The sequence below is a fragment of the Physella acuta genome, unplaced genomic scaffold (assembly GCF_028476545.2).
Source record: "Physella acuta isolate Inbredline_101_S28 unplaced genomic scaffold, ASM2847654v3 ptg000204l, whole genome shotgun sequence".
Lineage (NCBI taxonomy): Eukaryota > Metazoa > Mollusca > Gastropoda > Physidae > Physella > Physella acuta.
Genome location: NW_026731723.1, coordinates 1,000,001 through 1,019,942, shown reverse-complemented (window position 1 = coordinate 1,019,942; position 19,942 = coordinate 1,000,001). Strand labels below are relative to the sequence as shown.

Below are 19,942 nucleotides of genomic sequence, written 5' to 3'. Positions count from 1 at the left end.
TCACGCCTGTACCCACGTGAACATCTGCAGGTCCCATGTTGTCACGCCTGTACCCACGTGAACATCTGCAGGTCCCATGTTGTCACGCCTGTACCCACGTGAACATCTGCAGGTCCCATGTTGTCACGCCTGTAGCCCTTACCCACGTGAACATCTGCAGGTCCCATGTTGTCACGACTGTACCCGCGTGAACATCTGCAGGTCCCATGTTGTCACGCCTGTACCCACGTGAACATCTGCAGGTCCCATGTTGTCACGCCTGTACCCACGTGAACATCTGCAGGTCCCATATCACGCCTGTACCCACGTGAACATCTGCAGGTCCAATGTTGTCACGCCTGTACCCACGTGAACATCTGCAGGTCCCATGTTGTCACGCCTGTACCCACGTGAGCATCTGCAGGTCCCATATCACGCCTGTACCCACGTGAACATCTGCAGGTCCCATGTTGTCACGCCTGTACCCACGTGAACATCTGCAGGTCCCATGTTGTCACGCCTTTACCCACGTGAACATCTTCAGGTCCCATGTTATCACGCCTGTACCCACGTGAACATCTGCAGGTCCCATGTTGTCACGCCTGTACCCACGTGAACATCTGCAGGTCCCATGTTGTCACGCCTGTACCCACGTGAACATCTGCAGGTCCCTTGTTGTCACGCCTGTACCCACGTGAACATCTGCAGATCCCATGTTATCACTCCTGTACCCACGTGAACATCTGCAGGTCCCATGTTGTCACGCCTTTACCCACGTGAACATCTGCAGGTCCCATGTTATCACGCCTTTACCCACGTGAACATCTGCAGGTCCCATGTTATCACGCCTGTACCCACGTGAACATCTGCAGGTCCCATGTTGTCACGCCTTTACCCACGTGAACATCTGCAGGTCCCATGTTATCACGCCTTTACCCACGTGAACATCTGCAGGTCCCATGTTATCACGCCTGTACCCACGTGAACATCTGCAGGTCCCATGTTGTCACGCCTGTACCCACGTGAACATCTTCAGGTCGAATGTTACGCCTGTACCCACGTGAACATCTGCAGGTCCCATGTTGTCACGCCTGTACCCACATGAACATCTGCAGGTCGAATGTTACGCCTGTACCCACGTGAACATCTGCAGGTCCCATGTCACGCCTGTAGCCCTTACCCACGTGAACATCTGCAGGTCGCATGTTGTCACGCCTGTACCCACGTGAACATCTGCAGGTCCCATGTCACGCCAGTACCCACGTGAACATCTGCAGGTCCCATGTTGTCACGCCTGTACCCACGTGAACATCTGCAGGTCCCGTTTCACGCCTGTAGCCCTTACCCACGTGAACATCTGCAGGTCCCATGTCACGCCTGTACCCACGTGAACATCTGCAGGTTCCATGTTGTCACGCCTGTACCCACGTGAACATCTGCAGGTCCCATGTTGTCACGCCTGTACCCACGTGAACATCTGCAGGTCCCATGTTGTCACGCCTGTACCCACGTGAACATCTGCAGGTCGAATGTTGTCACGCCTGTACCCACGTGAACATCTGCAGGTCCCATGTTGTCACGCCTGTAACCACGTGAACATCTGCAGGTCCCATGTTGTCACGCCTGTACCCACGTGAGCATCAGCAGGTCCCATTTCACGCCTGTAGCCCTTACCCACGTGAACATCTGCAGGTCGCATGTCACGCCTGTACCCACGTGAACATCTGCAGGTCCCATGTTGTCACGCCTGTACCCACGTGAACATCTGCAGGTCCCATGTTGTCACGCCTGTACCCACGTGAACATCTGCAGGTCCCATGTTGTCACGCCTGTACCCACGTGACCATCTGCAGGTCCCATGTTGTCACGCCTGTACCCACGTGAACATCTGCAGGTCCCATGTTGTCACTCCTGTACCCATGTGAACATCTGCAGGTCCCATATCACGCCTGTACCCACGTGAACATCTGCAGGTCCCATGTTACGCCTGTACCCACGTGAACATCTGCAGGTCCCATGTTGTCACGTCTGTACCCACGTGAACATCTGCAGGTCCCATGTTGTCACGCCTGTACCCACGTGAACATCTGCAGGTCCCATGTTGTCACGCCTGTACCCACGTGAACATCTGCAGGTCGCATGTTGTCACGCCTGTACCCACGTGAACATCTGCAGGTCCCATGTTGTCACGCCTGTAACCACGTGAACATCTGCAGGTCCCCTGTTGTCACGCCTGTACCCACGTGAACATTTGCAGGTCCCATGTTACGCCTGTACCCACGTGAACATCTGCAGGTCCCATGTTGTCACGCCTGTACCCACGTGAACATCTGCAGGTCCCATGTTACGCCTGTACCCACATGAACATCTGCAGGTCCCCTGTTGTCACGCCTGTACCCACGTGAACATCTGCAGGTCCCATGTTGTCACGCCTGTACCCACGTGAACATCTGCAGGTCCCATATCACGCCTGTACCCACGTGAACATCTGCAGGTCCCATGTTGTTACGCCTGTACCCACGTGAACATCTGCAGGTCCTATGTTGTCACGCCTGTACCCACGTGAACATCTGCAGGTCCCATGTTGTCACGCCTGTACCCACGTGAACATCTGCAGGTCGCATGTCACGCCTGTACCCACGTGAACATCTGCAGGTCCCATGTTGTCACGCCTGTAACCACGTGAACATCTGCAGGTCCACTGTTGTCACGCCTGTACCCACGTGAACATTTGCAGGTCCCATGTTGTCACGCCTGTACCCACGTGAACATTTGCAGGTCCCATGTTGTCACGCCTGTAACCACGTGAACATCTGCAGGTCCACTGTTGTCACGCCTGTACCCACGTGAACATTTGCAGGTCCCATGTTACGCCTGTACCCACATGAACATCTGCAGGTCCCATGTCACGGCTGTAGCCCCTACCCAAGTGAACATCTGCAGGTCCCATGTTGTCACGCCTGTACCCACGTGAACATCTGCAGGTCCCATGTTGCCGCATGCGGCACTTTTGATGTTGTTGCTCTTTAGCTCCATGCACAAATATTTATAATTATTTATTTAATTTTAAAACTCATTCGAAATATTGTTCTGCAACACTCGGTAATGAACAATATAATAATAAACATAAACAAGTAACACTCACCATTCTATTAGACTATTTAGTTACTCCTTATTTCAATGTACTTCTTATTAATTTGTCAATTTCGAATTGAAACATTCAACTTCATAGTGGGTATCATAAAGAAACTAAACGAGCTAAATGTAAAACTGAAAGGAAGGGAAAACCCAGCCTATGCCTTGCTTGAAGAAGTGGATTGTTTCGAAAAAAACAATTTTTTTTGTTAAAGACATTGAGAGATGTAAATTACATAATTACGAAAAATCTGGGGGGGGGGGGGGGAAATATCGTGATGAAACCAATGCTACTATTAACATGAATCATTTCAGCATTACTATAAACAAAATGAAGGATGTTTTCGCTGAGAGATTTCGCTCTTACGTTTATAGTAGACCCTTTCAACACAAAAACAAATGAGAATATTTCATATATTTAAAGCTATTTATTATTTTAAGGGGACCATCATGAGAATTTTTGATAAATCTTTTGAAAATATCGATTTTTCGATTATTATTGAAATAAACAATTCAACATCTTAGGAACACGTTTTTTCCACTCATTGTGGCCAACTTTATGTTAAAATATGTTTAAAAATGATTTTTAAATCATAACCATCGCTTAGTTTTTCTCAGAAAGCTAATTATTCGTCTACTTTGAGCCCCAATAATCGTACTTCATATTTTATCTACCCGCATGTGTCATACATCGATGGAAAGCTCTAAAATGGCTGCTTTTTTTAGTATCATGACCTATTTTCATCTAAAAATAGCAATGGACACAAAGACTCAACCAAACTCGAGAATTAGACTATAAATTTCAAATATACGCGATTCTATTGGTTGTTGTGGAAAATAAATATAACTCTGCGACTGAAGAGTCAAAATTTGGAGCTCTTTCGTCCCCGAAGTTACATTTCCGTCATGCAGTATCCAGAATAAAAAAATTTTCATCGCTTATAGTAGAGTGATTGCTTGCATTAGTGTCATGTATAGCATTTATTTTCTACTTTTTAGTTCAATCAGAAAACGTGGGTTTTTTTAAAACTTTTTTAATGATTATTATTGTAAATTGTAACTTTTGGCTCTTCCATCTGAAAAGGTTGCCGACCCCTGCATCACCTAACTCGCTGGATGTCCGCTAATAGACAATAAGAAATGTGAACTGTACAACAAGCGCCGTCCCTATACTCGTTGGTTCTAAAAGATTAGCTCAACTGGGTTGACCTTTGTAAAAAAAATGGGTTAGCTCAACTAGGTTTACCATCGTAGAGACTGTTCTGGTAGCTCAACTATCTCAACATATTTTCTTTATAGCTTTAGTACTGTAGTCATTTATTATTTCTATTTAGAAATATTAATTTTTAATAGAATACGCTTCACGGAGCTTCCAATTAAAGAATACATAGTAGAAATGAACTTTAAAAAATTAATTATACGAGAAAGAAAAAAAAAATACACCATTGGAAACGATTTGATAAAAACCTTTTACAAGATTGTCATTTTATCCTAATTTATAAAAGGCCATGTGCGCTCTTCTCTCTCTCTCTCTCTCTGTCTGTCCGCAAAATATTTTCGCCGGACATCACGTCAGAAACGGCAGCGATATATGCAGAACTTTATACGGACTTTTGTTGAAAATAATATGTTAGATGTTTTAAATGTATAACCACAATTTTAGTTAAAGAAGAAAAATAAAAATTAAAGGCGTATTCGAATGTAGAGAAACAGTATTATTTATGCAACCGGAAAAGCATTAATATATGTGAAAAAGAACGCATAAAACTGTGACGTCACTATTGCTTATACATTAACTAATGACGTCATCTGCCGTGTTTAGAATGAAAAGAAATGAACTATTTCATTCAAATTTGATTTAGATCTACGTACACTATGAAATGTATACAATACAATTTTTCCGGCCTAAACTCATAAAATTTATTTTATGTATTTGGATTCTAGATCTAGACTAAATCTAAATCTAGGCAATAACTAGATCTAGACGTAGACGCTAAGATCTAGATTTAGACTCTAACTTCTCTAAAATCAATTCCAAAAATAAATTTCTATATTAGGACTAAACTATTTCAAGACTTATTTATTTTATACAAAATCTTTGTTTGGAACTGGCTAATTTGGGATTATTATGCTCGGGCTAAACTTAAAAAAAAAAATTCTATTAGGAATCTAGATCTAGATCTAGATTGTCGGGTGTCCGATAGGGCTCTTCCCGGCGCCGCAGGCGCTTCAAATTTGGCATGATCTTGCCTTGGTGCGACAGAACACGGGGGCCGGTTGGCCGAAAAGTCTACGATGTGGGGGTCAAAACTGACCTCGACTGACCGGTACCTTATATGAGCTATAAATCGAAAAAAAATGTCCACGGAGGAACCTCTTCATAACTCTTGAGGTCGTAGACCGACCTTCGGGCGAATTAATTAAGCATTCAAATTCTCAATGTTTTCGAAAGCCTAAGCGAAGCTGGGCAGCATGCCTAGTAGCACAAGGTTTGGATAATCTGTGGGTAGTCTAAAGGGCAACTGTGTGTGGCCTACAATCACATAAGAAAAACAAATTTAATAAGAAAAACCTCATCTTTTTAATTTCTCGTATATACGAAGTATAGAGAAAGTCTTGTAATAGTGAAAAAAAATCGAGATTTTTACAAATCTCGACGTTTTACACCTCACTGATACGGAAAAACATAATTTTGCAATCTTGTCCGTATGTCTGTGTGTGTGTGTCTGTGTGTGTGTGTGTGTGTAAACACGATAACTTGAGTACCGTTACAGCTAGGTTGATGAAATTTCATATATGAGTATTTTATCCAAATCGTAGATCCGTAACAACTTTTGAGCGATTTTCGATAATCGGAAGTGGTACATTTTCTACTTTGAATTTTTCAAAAACCTATAACTTGAGTACTATTTCAGATAGATAAATGAAATTTCTCATGTAAGTAAAAGATCTAATTCTCTACCTTCTTTCAAATTTTGAGTAATTTCCGTTGACCGGAAGTACTAATTTACGCTCTTTCCAATTTCTCAAAAAACTAATGTAAATTTATAAAGTACTAATAATATTCCGCACTATTATGAACATTTCATTTGGCGTTCACTTGGTGTGTAATTCTTTTTTCTACGAGATTTTATTCTATTTTTAAAACTTTAAGAATTTAAAATGGAGTTCCCATCCCCTGTTGTTTTATATAAGAATATTCGAGAAAGTTTAGGGAAGATCACTCCCGGTTTAATTCTTCTACTTTTCGTAAAAAAAGAAATGCCAATGGTGGATTTTTGTTTTATCCATGACAGCGTTTTGTCCATGATGGCGTTTTGTGGATTTTGACCTTTTATCCATCAGGGCACTTTGTACATGATAGCCCTTTATCCATGTTCAAGTTTTGTTTATAAAACGATTAAAAAACCCTCTGATAACAAAATGCTGTCAACGCCACAGGGTCTAGTTAAAAACTTGTTGCGCCGTGTAGAAGCAATCCTGGTTGTTGACGCAGGTCACTCAGCCTTTGTCATGACAAACTCCGTGAAAAAATGTCATTGATTCATTGCCGAGGATGGAACGTCAATAAAGTCTGTAGAAACGTGGGTAACAAATTAAAATCTGTTTTTAGGCTTCAATATCAACATCATATCCCAACAATAACATCCTACCAATATGGTACATCCCACTAATAACATCCCACCAATAACATCCCACGCATAACATCCCACCAATATGGTACATCCCACCAATAACATCCCACCAATAACATCCCACCAATAACATCCCACGCATAACATCCCACGCATAACATCCCACGCATAACATCCCACCAATAACATCCAACCAATAACATCCCACCAATAACATCCCACGCATAACATCCCACGCATAACATCCCACGCATAACATCCCACGCATAACATCCCACCAATAACATCCCACCAATAACATCTCATCAATAACATCTCATCAATAACATCCCACTAGCTTCTGACTCTGCATATCTACCACTTGTCCGTTAACTTAGCGTGGATAGCTCTAGACTGGGGCATGAAATATGCCCTTCCCCTGGGCATATGCTAGACGAGGGCATGAAATATGCCCTTCCCCTGGGCATAGACTAAACACTAGCCCGTGCTCACGCTGCTAGGCCTCACTTTGTGATTTGATTTCGTGCTCCGGCAAACATTTCATTATTGGGGAAACCTGGAGGGGGGGGGGCGTCTTTTAACTCTAGAGGTAGCTTGGGGTTGTCACTCATGACTGCAGGTTGTCAGGGATGGCAACGGGTTTTAATTTTCTGATGGTTGCATGGGTGATTTGGTGGTTGCTATTGTTGATGCTAAAACATTCTGAAAACCCATTCATGGTTTTCCGTTTTTATTAATAAGAAGAAACCTCAAATTCGATTTTAGTTCCCCGGCTTTTCACAACCCTTCCACCCCAACCATTCCACCCTAACCCTTCCTTCCCAAACCCCATCTCTGCCAACCCCATCCCATCCACCCCTCACCCTCCCATTACTGATCGATTTGAGAACAATCCCATAGACGAGATAGATCGTTTAACGTTGGTTGTGGTGACTGAAGCGTTTCTTTACGTCATCATCGAGGTACACTCGATCGTTTTATGTCATTGGGCGACCCATAAACGGTGGGATGTCATTGGCCGACCCATAAACGGTGGGATGTCATTGGCCGACCCATAAACGGTGGGATGTCGTTACCCGACCCATAACGGTGGGATGTCATTACCCGACCCATAAACGGTGGGATGTCATTGGGCGACCCATAAACGGTGGGATGTCATTGGGCGACCCATAAACGGTGGGATGTCATTGGGCGACCCATAAACGGTGGGATGTCATTGGGCGACCCATAAACGGTGGGATGTCATTGGGCGACCCATAAACGGTGGGATGTCATTGGGCGACCCATAACGGTGGGATGTGCAGTGTCTCAGTCCTCCCTACACCACTGATGTGTCTCAGTCCTCCCTACACCACTGCTGTGCAGTGTCTCAGTCCTCCTTACACCACTGATGTGTCTCAGTCCTCCCTACACCACTGATGTGCAGTGTCTCAGTCCTCCCTACACCACTGATGTGCAGTGTCTCAGTCCTCCCTACACCACTTGTCTCAGTCCTCCCTACACCACTGATGTGTCTCAGTCCTCCCTACACCACTGATGTGCAGTGTCTCAGTCCTCCCTACACCACTGCTGTGCAGTGTCTCAGTCCTCCTTACACCACTGATGTGTCTCAGTCCTCCGTACACCACTGATGTGCAGTGTCTCAGTCCTCCCTACACCACTGATGTGCAGTGTCTCAGTCCTCCCTACACCACTTGTCTCAGTCCTCCCTACACCACTGATGTGTCTCAGTCCTCCCTACACCACTGATGTGCAGTGTCTCAGTCCTCCCTACACCACTGCTGTGCAGTGTCTCAGTCCTCCTTACACCACTGATGTGTCTCAGTCCTCCCTACACCACTGATGTGCAGTGTCTCAGTCCTCCCTACACCACTGCTGTGCAGTGTCTCAGTCCTCCTTACACCACTGATGTGTCTCAGTCCTCCCTACACCACTGCTGTGCAGTGTCTCAGTCCTCCTTACACCACTGATGTGCAGTGTCTCAGTCCTCCCTACACCACTGATGTGCAGTGTCTCAGTCCTCCCTACACCACTGCTGTGCAGTGTCTCAGTCCTCCCTACACCACTGCTGTGCAGTGTCTCAGTCCTCCCTACACCACTGCTGTGCAGTGTCTCAGTCCTCCCTACACCACTGCTGTGCAGTGTCTCAGTCCTCCCTACACCACTGCTGTGCAGTGTCTCAGTCCTCCCTACACCACTGATGTGCAGTGTCTCAGTCCTCCCTACACCACTGATGTGCAGTGTCTCAGTCCTCCCTACACCACTGCTGTGCAGTGTCTCAGTCCTCCCTACACCACTGCTGTGCAGTGTCTCAGTCCTCCCTACACCACTGCTGTGCAGTGTCTCAGTCCTCCCTACACCACTGATGTGCAGTGTCTCAGTCCTCCCTACACCACTGATGTGCAGTGTCTCAGTCCTCCTTACACCACTGATGTGTCTCAGTCCTCCTTACACCACTGATGTACAGTGTCTCAGTCCTCCTTACACCACTGATGTGTCTCAGTCCTCCTTACACCACTGATGTGTCTCAGTCTTCCCTACACCACTGATGTGCAGTGTCTCAGTCCTCCCTACACCACTGATGTGTCTCAGTCCTCCCTACACCACTGATGTGTCTCAGTCCTCCCTACACCACTGATGTGTCTCAGTCCTCCCTACACCACTGATGTGTCTCAGTCCTCCCTACACCACTGATGTGTCTCAGTCCTCCCTACACCACTGATGTGTCCTAGTCCTCCCTACACCACTGATGTGCAGTGTCTCAGTCCTCCCTACACCACTGATGTGTCTCAGTCCTCCCTACACGACTGATGTACAGTTTCTCAGTCCTCCCTACACCACTGATGTGCAGTGTCTCAGTCCTCCTTACACCACTGATGTGTCTCAGTCCTCCCTACACCACTGCTGTGCAGTGTCTCAGTCCTCCTTACACCACTGATGTGTCTCAGTCCTCCCTACACCACTGATGTGTCTCAGTCCTCCCTACACCACTGATGTGTCTCAGTCCTCCCTACACCACTGATGTGTCTCAGTCCTCCCTACACCACTGATGTGCAGTGTCTCAGTCCTCCCTACACCACTGATGTGTCTCAGTCCTCCCTACACGACTGATGTACAGTTTCTCAGTCCTCCCTACACCACTGATGTGTCTCAGTCCTCCCTACACCACTGATGTACAGTGTCTCAGTCCTCCCTACACCACTGATGTGTCTCAGTCCTCCCTACACCACTGATGTGTCTCAGTCCTCCCTACACCACTGACGTACAGTGTCTCAGTCCTCCCTACACCACTGATGTGCAGTGTCTCAGTCCTCCCTACACCACTGATGTGTCTCAGTCCTCCCTACACCACTGATGTGTCTCAGTCCTCCCTACACGACTGATGTGTCTCAGTCCTCCCTACACCACTGATGTGTCTCAGTCCTCCCTACACCACTGATGTGTCTCAGTCCTCCCTACACCACTGATGTGCAGTGTCTCAGTCCTCCCTACACCACTGATGTGCAGTGTCTCAGTCCTCCCTACACCACTGATGTGCAGTGTCTCAGTCCTCCCTACACCACTGATGTGTCTCAGTCCTCCCTACACCACTGATGTGCAGTGTCTCAGTCCTCCCTACACCACTGATGTGTCTCAGTCCTCCTTACACCACTGATGTGTCTCAGTCCTCCCTACACCACTGATGTGTCTCAGTCCTCCCTACACCACTGATGTGTCTCAGTCCTCCCTACACCACTGATGTACAGTGTCTCAGTCCTCCCTACACCACTGATGTGTCTCAGTCCTCCTTACACCACTGATGTGTCTCAGTCCTCCCTACACCACTGATGTGTCTCAGTCCTCCCTACACCACTGATGTGTCTCAGTCCTCCCTACACCACTGATGTGTCTCAGTCCTCCCTACACCACTGATGTGTCTCAGTCCTCCCTACACCACTGATGTACAGTGTCTCAGTCCTCCCTACACCACTGATGTGTCTCAGTCCTCCTTACACCACTGATGTGTCTCAGTCCTCCCTACACCACTGATGTGTCTCAGTCCTCCCTACACCACTGATGTGTCTCAGTCCTCCTTACACCACTGATGTGTCTCAGTCCTCCCTACACCACTGATGTGTCTCAGTCCTCCCTACACCACTGATGTGTCTCAGTCCTCCCTACACCACTGATGTGTCTCAGTCCTCCCTACACCACTGATGTGTCTCAGTCCTCCTTACACCACTGATGTGTCTCAGTCCTCCTTACACCACTGATGTGTCTCAGTCCTCCCTACACCACTGATGTGTCTCAGTCCTCCCTACACCACTGATGTGTCTCAGTCCTCCCTACACCACTGATGTACAGTGTCTCAGTCCTCCCTACACCACTGATGTGTCTCAGTCCTCCTTACACCACTGATGTGTCTCAGTCCTCCCTACACCACTGATGTGTCTCAGTCCTCCCTACACCACTGATGTGTCTCAGTCCTCCCTACACCACTGATGTACAGTGTCTCAGTCCTCCCTACACCACTGATGTGTCTCAGTCCTCCTTACACCACTGATGTGTCTCAGTCCTCCCTACACCACTGATGTGTCTCAGTCCTCCCTACACCACTGATGTGTCTCAGTCCTCCCTACACCACTGATGTGTCTCAGTCCTCCCTACACCACTGATGTGTCTCAGTCCTCCCTACACCACTGATGTACAGTGTCTCAGTCCTCCCTACACCACTGATGTGTCTCAGTCCTCCTTACACCACTGATGTGTCTCAGTCCTCCCTACACCACTGATGTGTCTCAGTCCTCCCTACACCACTGATGTGTCTCAGTCCTCCTTACACCACTGATGTGTCTCAGTCCTCCCTACACCACTGATGTGTCTCAGTCCTCCCTACACCACTGATGTGTCTCAGTCCTCCCTACACCACTGATGTGTCTCAGTCCTCCCTACACCACTGATGTGTCTCAGTCCTCCTTACACCACTGATGTGTCTCAGTCCTCCTTACACCACTGATGTGTCTCAGTCCTCCCTACACCACTGATGTGTCTCAGTCCTCCCTACACCACTGATGTGTCTCAGTCCTCCCTACACCACTGATGTGTCTCAGTCCTCCTTACACCACTGATGTGTCTCAGTCCTCCTTACACCACTGATGTGTCTCAGTCCTCCCTACACCACTGATGTGTCTCAGTCCTCCCTACACCACTGATGTGTCTCAGTCCTCCCTACACCACTGATGTGTCTCAGTCCTCCCTACACCACTGATGTGTCTCAGTCCTCCTTACACCACTGATGTGTCTCAGTCCTCCCTACACCACTGATGTGTCTCAGTCCTCCTTACACCACTGATGTGTCTCAGTCCTCCCTACACCACTGATGTGTCTCAGTCCTCCCTACACCACTGATGTACAGTGTCTGCCAACGATCTTATAAAACCCTCCCACCCACACGACCTGTGGCTCCATCATGAATGTAATTACGGGATGCCTTGACTGGCTATTGTAGTGCAGCTCCCTGATCAGATCCTTCAACAAATGAAATCATTTCACCGAGTCTCTTTGTAATGTGGGAGGCTCAACTCTAACGGTGTACACACATGCCCAACACGGCTCCACTCTGTACACACATGTCCAAGACATCCTTATTTAGAATCACATGCCATATTTGACTAGGTCGAGTTGTTCTGCTGTTACACACCTCTTCATGTCTCGTATGAGTTGTGCCCAGATATTAACACGTTATATTCTTTTGATACTGTTGTAAGTGTGACCTAGCTACATTGAGTTAAAATGTATTTAATGTGAATTGACCGAGAGGAATCTTGAGACAAATACTCTACATTTTGTCTGCAATCTTGAGACAAATACTCTACATTTTGTCTGGAAACTTGAGACAAATACTCTACATTTTGTCTGGAAACTTGAGACAAATACTCTACATTTTGTCTGCAATCTTGAGACAAATACTCTACATTTTGTCTGGAAACTTTCTGTTGTATGTGCTGTCTGTCTTAGTCATGATGCATTCTTTCATTCACACAGATACGTATTGACACGATGTTAGATGTATAATTAGTTGTGTCTTAGAAGCCAATGTATAACTGACCTTTTCCTTATTTCAGGTAACGATCTGGCCAGTGGTGCTGACCTGCAGACCAGAGTAAAATGGTCTAACTCTCCGTGGGACGGGCTTGCTCGCCATGGAAGCAGAGAACGAGACAGATATGAACTTTCTCATGGGTCAGTTCTACTCGATGTCCGACGCCAAGGAGGGGGCTTACCGCGGTAAGCTCAACTATTACCTCATGGGCATCGGGGGCAGCATCGTTTGCTGCCTGGGCACTATCGCCAACGCGTTGTCCGTGGCCGTGCTGACCCGTCGAGCCATGAGGTCCAGCACGTACATGTACCTGTCAGCGTTGGCCATCTGTGACTCTCTCGTCCTGCTCTTTACCCTGCTCATCATGCTCAAGGACACACAGCACCCTGACGGCCCACAGAACCTTGACCAGTTCTACGCCGTCCTCTTCCCCTTCGTCCACCCCACTGCCATCGTCTTTCAAGTGACCTCCATCTGGCTGACCCTGGCCTTCACGGTGGACCGTTACATCATGATCTGCCACCCGTTTAAAGCGGAGACCATGTGCCGCCGTAGCCGGGCGCGCAAGGTGGTGATAGCGCTGTACTTGGCCGGGCTTATCTTCAACATCCCCCGCTACCTGGAGTACTACACCAAGGTGGAGAAGTTCAAGATGCCCCAGAACTCGACCAGTGAGGAGTACAATGTCTATTTCATAGCCCAGACCGCCTTGGGCAGGAACGACCTTTTCCTGAAGGTCATCCACTCCGGCCTGTACCTGACTTTTGTTTGTGGCATCCCCTTCCTCACCCTCGTCATATTGAACGCTTTTCTCATCCGCGCGGTGCACCTGTCCAGGTTGAAAGGTAAGGAGATCAACGCCCGTGAGAAACATCGCAACGACACTACCATCATGTTGATCGGCGTCATCATCATCTTCCTCATCTGCCAGGGCCCTGCCCTCGTCTCCCGCATGATCTACGCCTTTGAGATCGCCGCCACGGCCAAGAAGTCCATCTACACGCTCAACGAGGTGGGCAGCTTCCTGGTCATGCTCAACTCTGCCATCAACATCGTGCCCTATTACCTGTTCGGACGGAAGTTCCGCAGCGAGTTCTGGCGAATCTTCTGTACTTGTTTCTTCGACTCGGACGAACTCCGGCGGATCGTGCGCAGCTACAGCGTGTCCGTGGACCACCGGCGCATGAGCCAGTACAACGTGATGGAGATGAACGGCGTCCCCAACGACAACATCCACCCCGGCCTGGATGACCGCACCCTCATGGCCACTGAGGGCGGCGAGTTACGCCCCCAGAAAGAATGTAACGGCGCCCCCGTGAGGAGCGAGACGTCTGAGAGCGTGGCCATGCCCCTGATACACAGCACCAACTACTCGCTCAACGGCCTGGTCAACACAGACCTCAGCAGAGACTCGCTCAAAGACTCGCCATCACAGCCGCTCTCCCCGACCGTCTCACGGCCCAACGGTCACGCGCAGTACATGACCATCACTGCCAGCCCCTGTGTGTGCGAGCCTGTCTGGTCAGTTGTCTGACCGCCGTGCTGGTACAGTTGTCTGACCACCGTGCTGGTACAGTTGTCTGACCGCCGTGCTGGTACAGTTGTCTGACCACCGTGCTGGTACAGTTGTCTGACCACCGTGCTGGTACAGTTGTCTGACCGCCGTGCTGGTACAGTTGTCTGACCACCGTGCTGGTACAGTTGTCTGACCGCCGTGCTGGTACAGTTGTCTGACCACCGTGCTGGTACAGTTGAGCTGAGAACTGACCTGGTCATATCCGACTGACCCAGATGATCCTAGAGGGATGGCTTGTGATATCCTAGAGGGATGGCTTGTGATATCCTAGAGGGATGGCTTGTGATATCATAGAGGGATGGCTTGTGATATCATAGAGGGATGGCTTGTGATATTCTCCCAGTGACACTTGGGGATGTACACCACAACCAATGACGTATGCCGTTATTATTGACACAACAACCAATGACGTACGCCGTTATTATTGACACACAACCAATGACGTATGCCGTTATTATTGACACACAGCCAATGACGTATGCCGTTATTATTGACACACAACCAATGACGTATGCCGTTATTGACACAACCAATGACGTATGCCGTTATTATTGACACAACAACCAATGACGTATGCCGTTATTATTGACACAACAACCAATGACGTATGCCGTTATTATTGACACAACAACCAATGACGTATGCCGTTATTATTGACACAACAACCAATGACGTATGCCGTTATTGACACAACAACCAATGACGTATGCCGTTATTATTGACACAACCAATGACGTATGCCGTTATTATTGACACACAACCAATGACGTATGCCGTTATTATTGACACACAGCCAATGACGTATGCCGTTATTATTGACACAACCAATGACGTATGCCGTTATTATTGACACACAACCAATGACGTATGCCGTTATTATTGACACAACAACCAATGACGTATGCCGTTATTATTGACACAACAACCAATGACGTATGCCGTTATTATTGACACAACAACCAATGACGTATGCCGTTATTGACACAACAACCAATGACGTATGCCGTTATTATTGACACAACAACCAATGACGTATGCCGTTATTATAAACTACCAATGACGTATGCCGTTATTGACACAACAACCAATGACGTATGCCGTTATTATTGACACAACCAATGACGTATGCCGTTATTATTGACACACAACCAATGACGTATGCCGTTATTATTGACACACAGCCAATGACGTATGCCGTTATTATTGACACACAACCAATGACGTATGCCGTTATTATTGACACAACAACCAATGACGTATGCCGTTATTATTGACACAACAACCAATGACGTATGCCGTTATTATTGACACAACAACCAATGACGTATGCCGTTATTGACACAACAACCAATGACGTATGCCGTTATTATTGACACAACAACCAATGACGTATGCCGTTATTATAAACTACCAATGACGTATGCCGTTATTGACACAACAACCAATGACGTATGCCGTTATTATTGACACAACCAATGACGTATGCCGTTATTATTGACACAACCAATGACGTATGCCGTTATTGACACACCAACCAATGACATATGCCGTTATTATTGACACAACCAATGACGTATGCCGTTATTATTGACACAACCAATGACGTATGCCGTTATTATTGACACAACCGATGACGTATGCCGTTATTATTGACACAACCAATGACGTACGCCGTTATTATTGACACAACCAATGACGTATGCCGTTATTGACACAACAACCAATGACGTATGCCGTTATTATAAACTACCAATGACGTATGCCGTTATTATTGACACAACCAATGACGTATGCCGTTATTATTGACACAACAACCAATGACTTGTGCCGTTATTGACACAACAACCAATGACGTATGCCGTTATTATTGACACAACCAATGACGTATGCCGTTATTATTGACACAACCAATGACGTATGCCGTTATTATTGACACAACCAATGACGTATGCCGTTATTATTGACACACAACCAATGACGTATGCCGTTATTATTGACACAACCAATGACGTATGCCGTTATTATTGACACACAACCAATGACGTATGCCGTTATTATTGACACAACAACCAATGACGTATGCCGTTATTATTGACACAACAACCAATGACGTATGCCGTTATTATTGACACAACAACCAATGACGTATGCCGTTATTGACACAACAACCAATGACGTATGCCGTTATTATTGACACAACAACCAATGACGTATGCCGTTATTATAAACTACCAATGACGTATGCCGTTATTGACACAACAACCAATGACGTATGCCGTTATTATTGACACAACCAATGACGTATGCCGTTATTATTGACACACAACCAATGACGTATGCCGTTATTATTGACACACAGCCAATGACGTATGCCGTTATTATTGACACACAACCAATGACGTATGCCGTTATTATTGACACAACAACCAATGACGTATGCCGTTATTATTGACACAACAACCAATGACGTATGCCGTTATTATTGACACAACAACCAATGACGTATGCCGTTATTGACACAACAACCAATGACGTATGCCGTTATTATTGACACAACAACCAATGACGTATGCCGTTATTATAAACTACCAATGACGTATGCCGTTATTGACACAACAACCAATGACGTATGCCGTTATTATTGACACAACCAATGACGTATGCCGTTATTATTGACACAACCAATGACGTATGCCGTTATTGACACACAACCAATGACGTATGCCGTTATTATTGACACAACCAATGACGTATGCCGTTATTGACACACAACCAATGACGTATGCCGTTATTGACACAACAACCAATGACGTATGCCGTTATTATTGACACAACCAATGACGTATGCCGTTATTATTGACACAACCAATGACGTATGCCGTTATTATTGACACAACCGATGACGTATGCCGTTATTATTGACACAACCAATGACGTACGCCGTTATTATTGACACAACCAATGACGTATGCCGTTATTGACACAACAACCAATGACGTATGCCGTTATTATAAACTACCAATGACGTATGCCGTTATTATTGACACAACCAATGACGTATGCCGTTATTATTGACACAACAACCAATGACTTGTGCCGTTATTGACACAACAACCAATGACGTATGCCGTTATTATTGACACAACCAATGACGTATGCCGTTATTATTGACACAACCAATGACGTATGCCGTTATTATTGACACAACCAATGACGTATGCCGTTATTATTGACACAACCAATGACGTATGCCGTTATTATTGACACAACCAATGACGTATGCCGTTATTATTGACACAACCAATGACGTATGCCGTTATTATTGACACACAACCAATGACGTATGCCGTTATTATTGACACAACCAATGACGTATGCCGTTATTATTGACACAACCAATGACGTATGCCGTTATTATTGACACAACCAATGACGTATGCCGTTATTATTGACACACAACCAATGACGTATGCCGTTATTATTGACACAACCAATGACGTATGCCGTTATTATTGACACACAACCAATGACGTATGCCGTTATTATAAACTACCAATCTGAGCGACTGCTGGCAGCATGTGATATTTATTTTTAGCATTGTAAGGTCCCAAACTTTGTTGTATAGATACATTTAATAAAGATGATATTTATGTTCACGGTTTAGTTCTGGTTGCTTTTTTTTTTTAAACTATTTACAATACCTTTCCTTATTTTGTCTACATCAGTATGCTCTCTTCGGCCAAACACATGGCGGTATGTCTAGCGACTTGAAAATAATTTCTTTAGTCGAGCTCATGGCATTTTTAAATATATACCGTCAGAGTCATCACTGGGTGGGGGGGGGGGGGCGTACCGGGTGACACCATTTAGGGGGCAACACCAAAGCAAGATGGTAAAAGTCTTTTTTCAGTTCAATTAAAGATAAATGAAAGTTAGATAGTTGTTTTAACTAAAAATAGACTATCCCGGCGAAGTGGGGGGGGGGGGGGGGGAAGAGACGACACACTGATGTCTATATTAATAACCGGCTATAAATAAAACATTGTTACTATTACATGTGCGCATTTTACAGCAAAGTTTTACAAGTAGAAAAGGTGTCGAGTATTTTCAATAATGGATTCGGCCACGGTGGGGGTGACACCTATTGACATTAGGCGGGGCGTGAGTGGGGGGGGGGGGGTGATACCAATCGCATTATTTACAGAAGAATGTACTAATGAGAACGAAGTAAACTTTCCGCCGAAGTTGATTGGGTGCCACCCGATCGGAACATTTCATATCAACATTTGATTCGATGGCCGGGCTTATAACTCACCTATCGATGTGATTCGATGGCCAGGCTTATAACTCAGCTATCGATGTGATTCGATGGCCAGGCTTATAACTCAGCTATCGATGTGATTCGATGGCCAGGCTTATAACTCAGCTATCGATGCTACACACCTGATCAATCATCGTATGATACAACAAATGCCCACTGTGAACGAGGGTGTGTAGTGGGGGGGGGGGGGGGGACTTGGGGACACTAATAACACACTACCGGTAATTGTAAGTTTCATTGTGTAAGTTGACTTTAGTGAAGTAGCCTTATGTCGATAATCTTACATTATTTTTTGTATTGATTGACTTTAAATGTATAGTGATTTGATTAATAGGTTGTTGTTTTTTTCTATCCATATAAAAAAAATTATGTATGATAGTACGCATGTATAGACAGTAAATGAATCTGTCTAATGGTAATGTTTTACATTATAATTATAGCACAGTATCAATTTACTTTTTGCTTTTATTCTCTCGAACTAATTAATTCAGCTCAGCACTTTTTCTATCGTGTTTAGCTTATGAAAGTTGCAAGACGATTTCTACCACTTGTTTCTTGTCTGTTTGTAAACACACCATGGAATACCAGGCGGTTGTACTGTAGGTGCCTGCTGTGATGTCGTCCGATGGTGGATTTAAGGGGGGGGGGGGCGATAAGATAGAGTGGCACCTGATCTAGTAACGCTACGGTATGCCGATCACCTCCATTCAATGATAAACTGAGCTATTGCGGTGAATATATCCTCTCGGCGATTGAATTGGTTGTCAAAAAAATAATGGTTTCCTGTAGTAGCGATTGAAGTGGTTGCTGTAGTTGGCTCGCTCAAGTAAAGAACACTGGTTCAATCATTCAGTGGAACTTTCTCTTCTCAACATTGGGATTGTTCTGTTGCCGTACGGAGTCTTGTTTCAAGCAAGTTGACAAGATTGTATACGGTAACGAAATAAAAATAGACGGGTGTCAACTGTCCACCTTGAGTCAGCCCAGCCCACACAACACCGTAACACTTCCTACATCAGCCCACACAACACCGTAACACTTCCTACATCAGCCCACACAACACCGTAACACTTCCTACATCAGCCCACACAACACCGTAACACTTCCTACATCAGCCCACACAACACCGTAACACTTCCTACATCAGCCCAGCCCACACAACACCGTAACACTTCCTACATCAGCCCACACAACATCGTAACACTTCCTACATC

General features: G+C 45.9%; 3 protein-coding genes across 7 annotated transcripts in view; all 3 read left to right on the top strand.

Moving 5' to 3' along the window:
- Nucleotides 1-19,942, top strand: part of LOC131937229 (putative glutathione S-transferase 7) — a 231,547-nt gene that overhangs the window by 108,756 nt on the left and 102,849 nt on the right. The window lies entirely within an intron of this gene.
- The window catches only part of LOC131937225 (general transcription factor 3C polypeptide 1), a 176,388-nt gene that overhangs the window by 141,591 nt on the left and 14,855 nt on the right, over nucleotides 1-19,942 (top strand). The window lies entirely within an intron of this gene.
- LOC131937226 (FMRFamide receptor) lies at nucleotides 12,865-14,385 on the top strand. The gene has a single exon (XM_059294483.1). The coding sequence runs from the start codon at nucleotides 12,932-12,934 to the stop codon at nucleotides 14,363-14,365; it is 1,434 nt and encodes a 477-aa protein (XP_059150466.1). The 5' UTR covers nucleotides 12,865-12,931; the 3' UTR covers nucleotides 14,366-14,385.

Bases quoted from the DNA above. Each gene is read 5' to 3' on its own strand.
- LOC131937226 (XM_059294483.1), top strand. From the start codon at position 12,932: ATGGAAGCAGAGAACGAGACAGATATGAACTTTCTCATGGGTCAGTTC.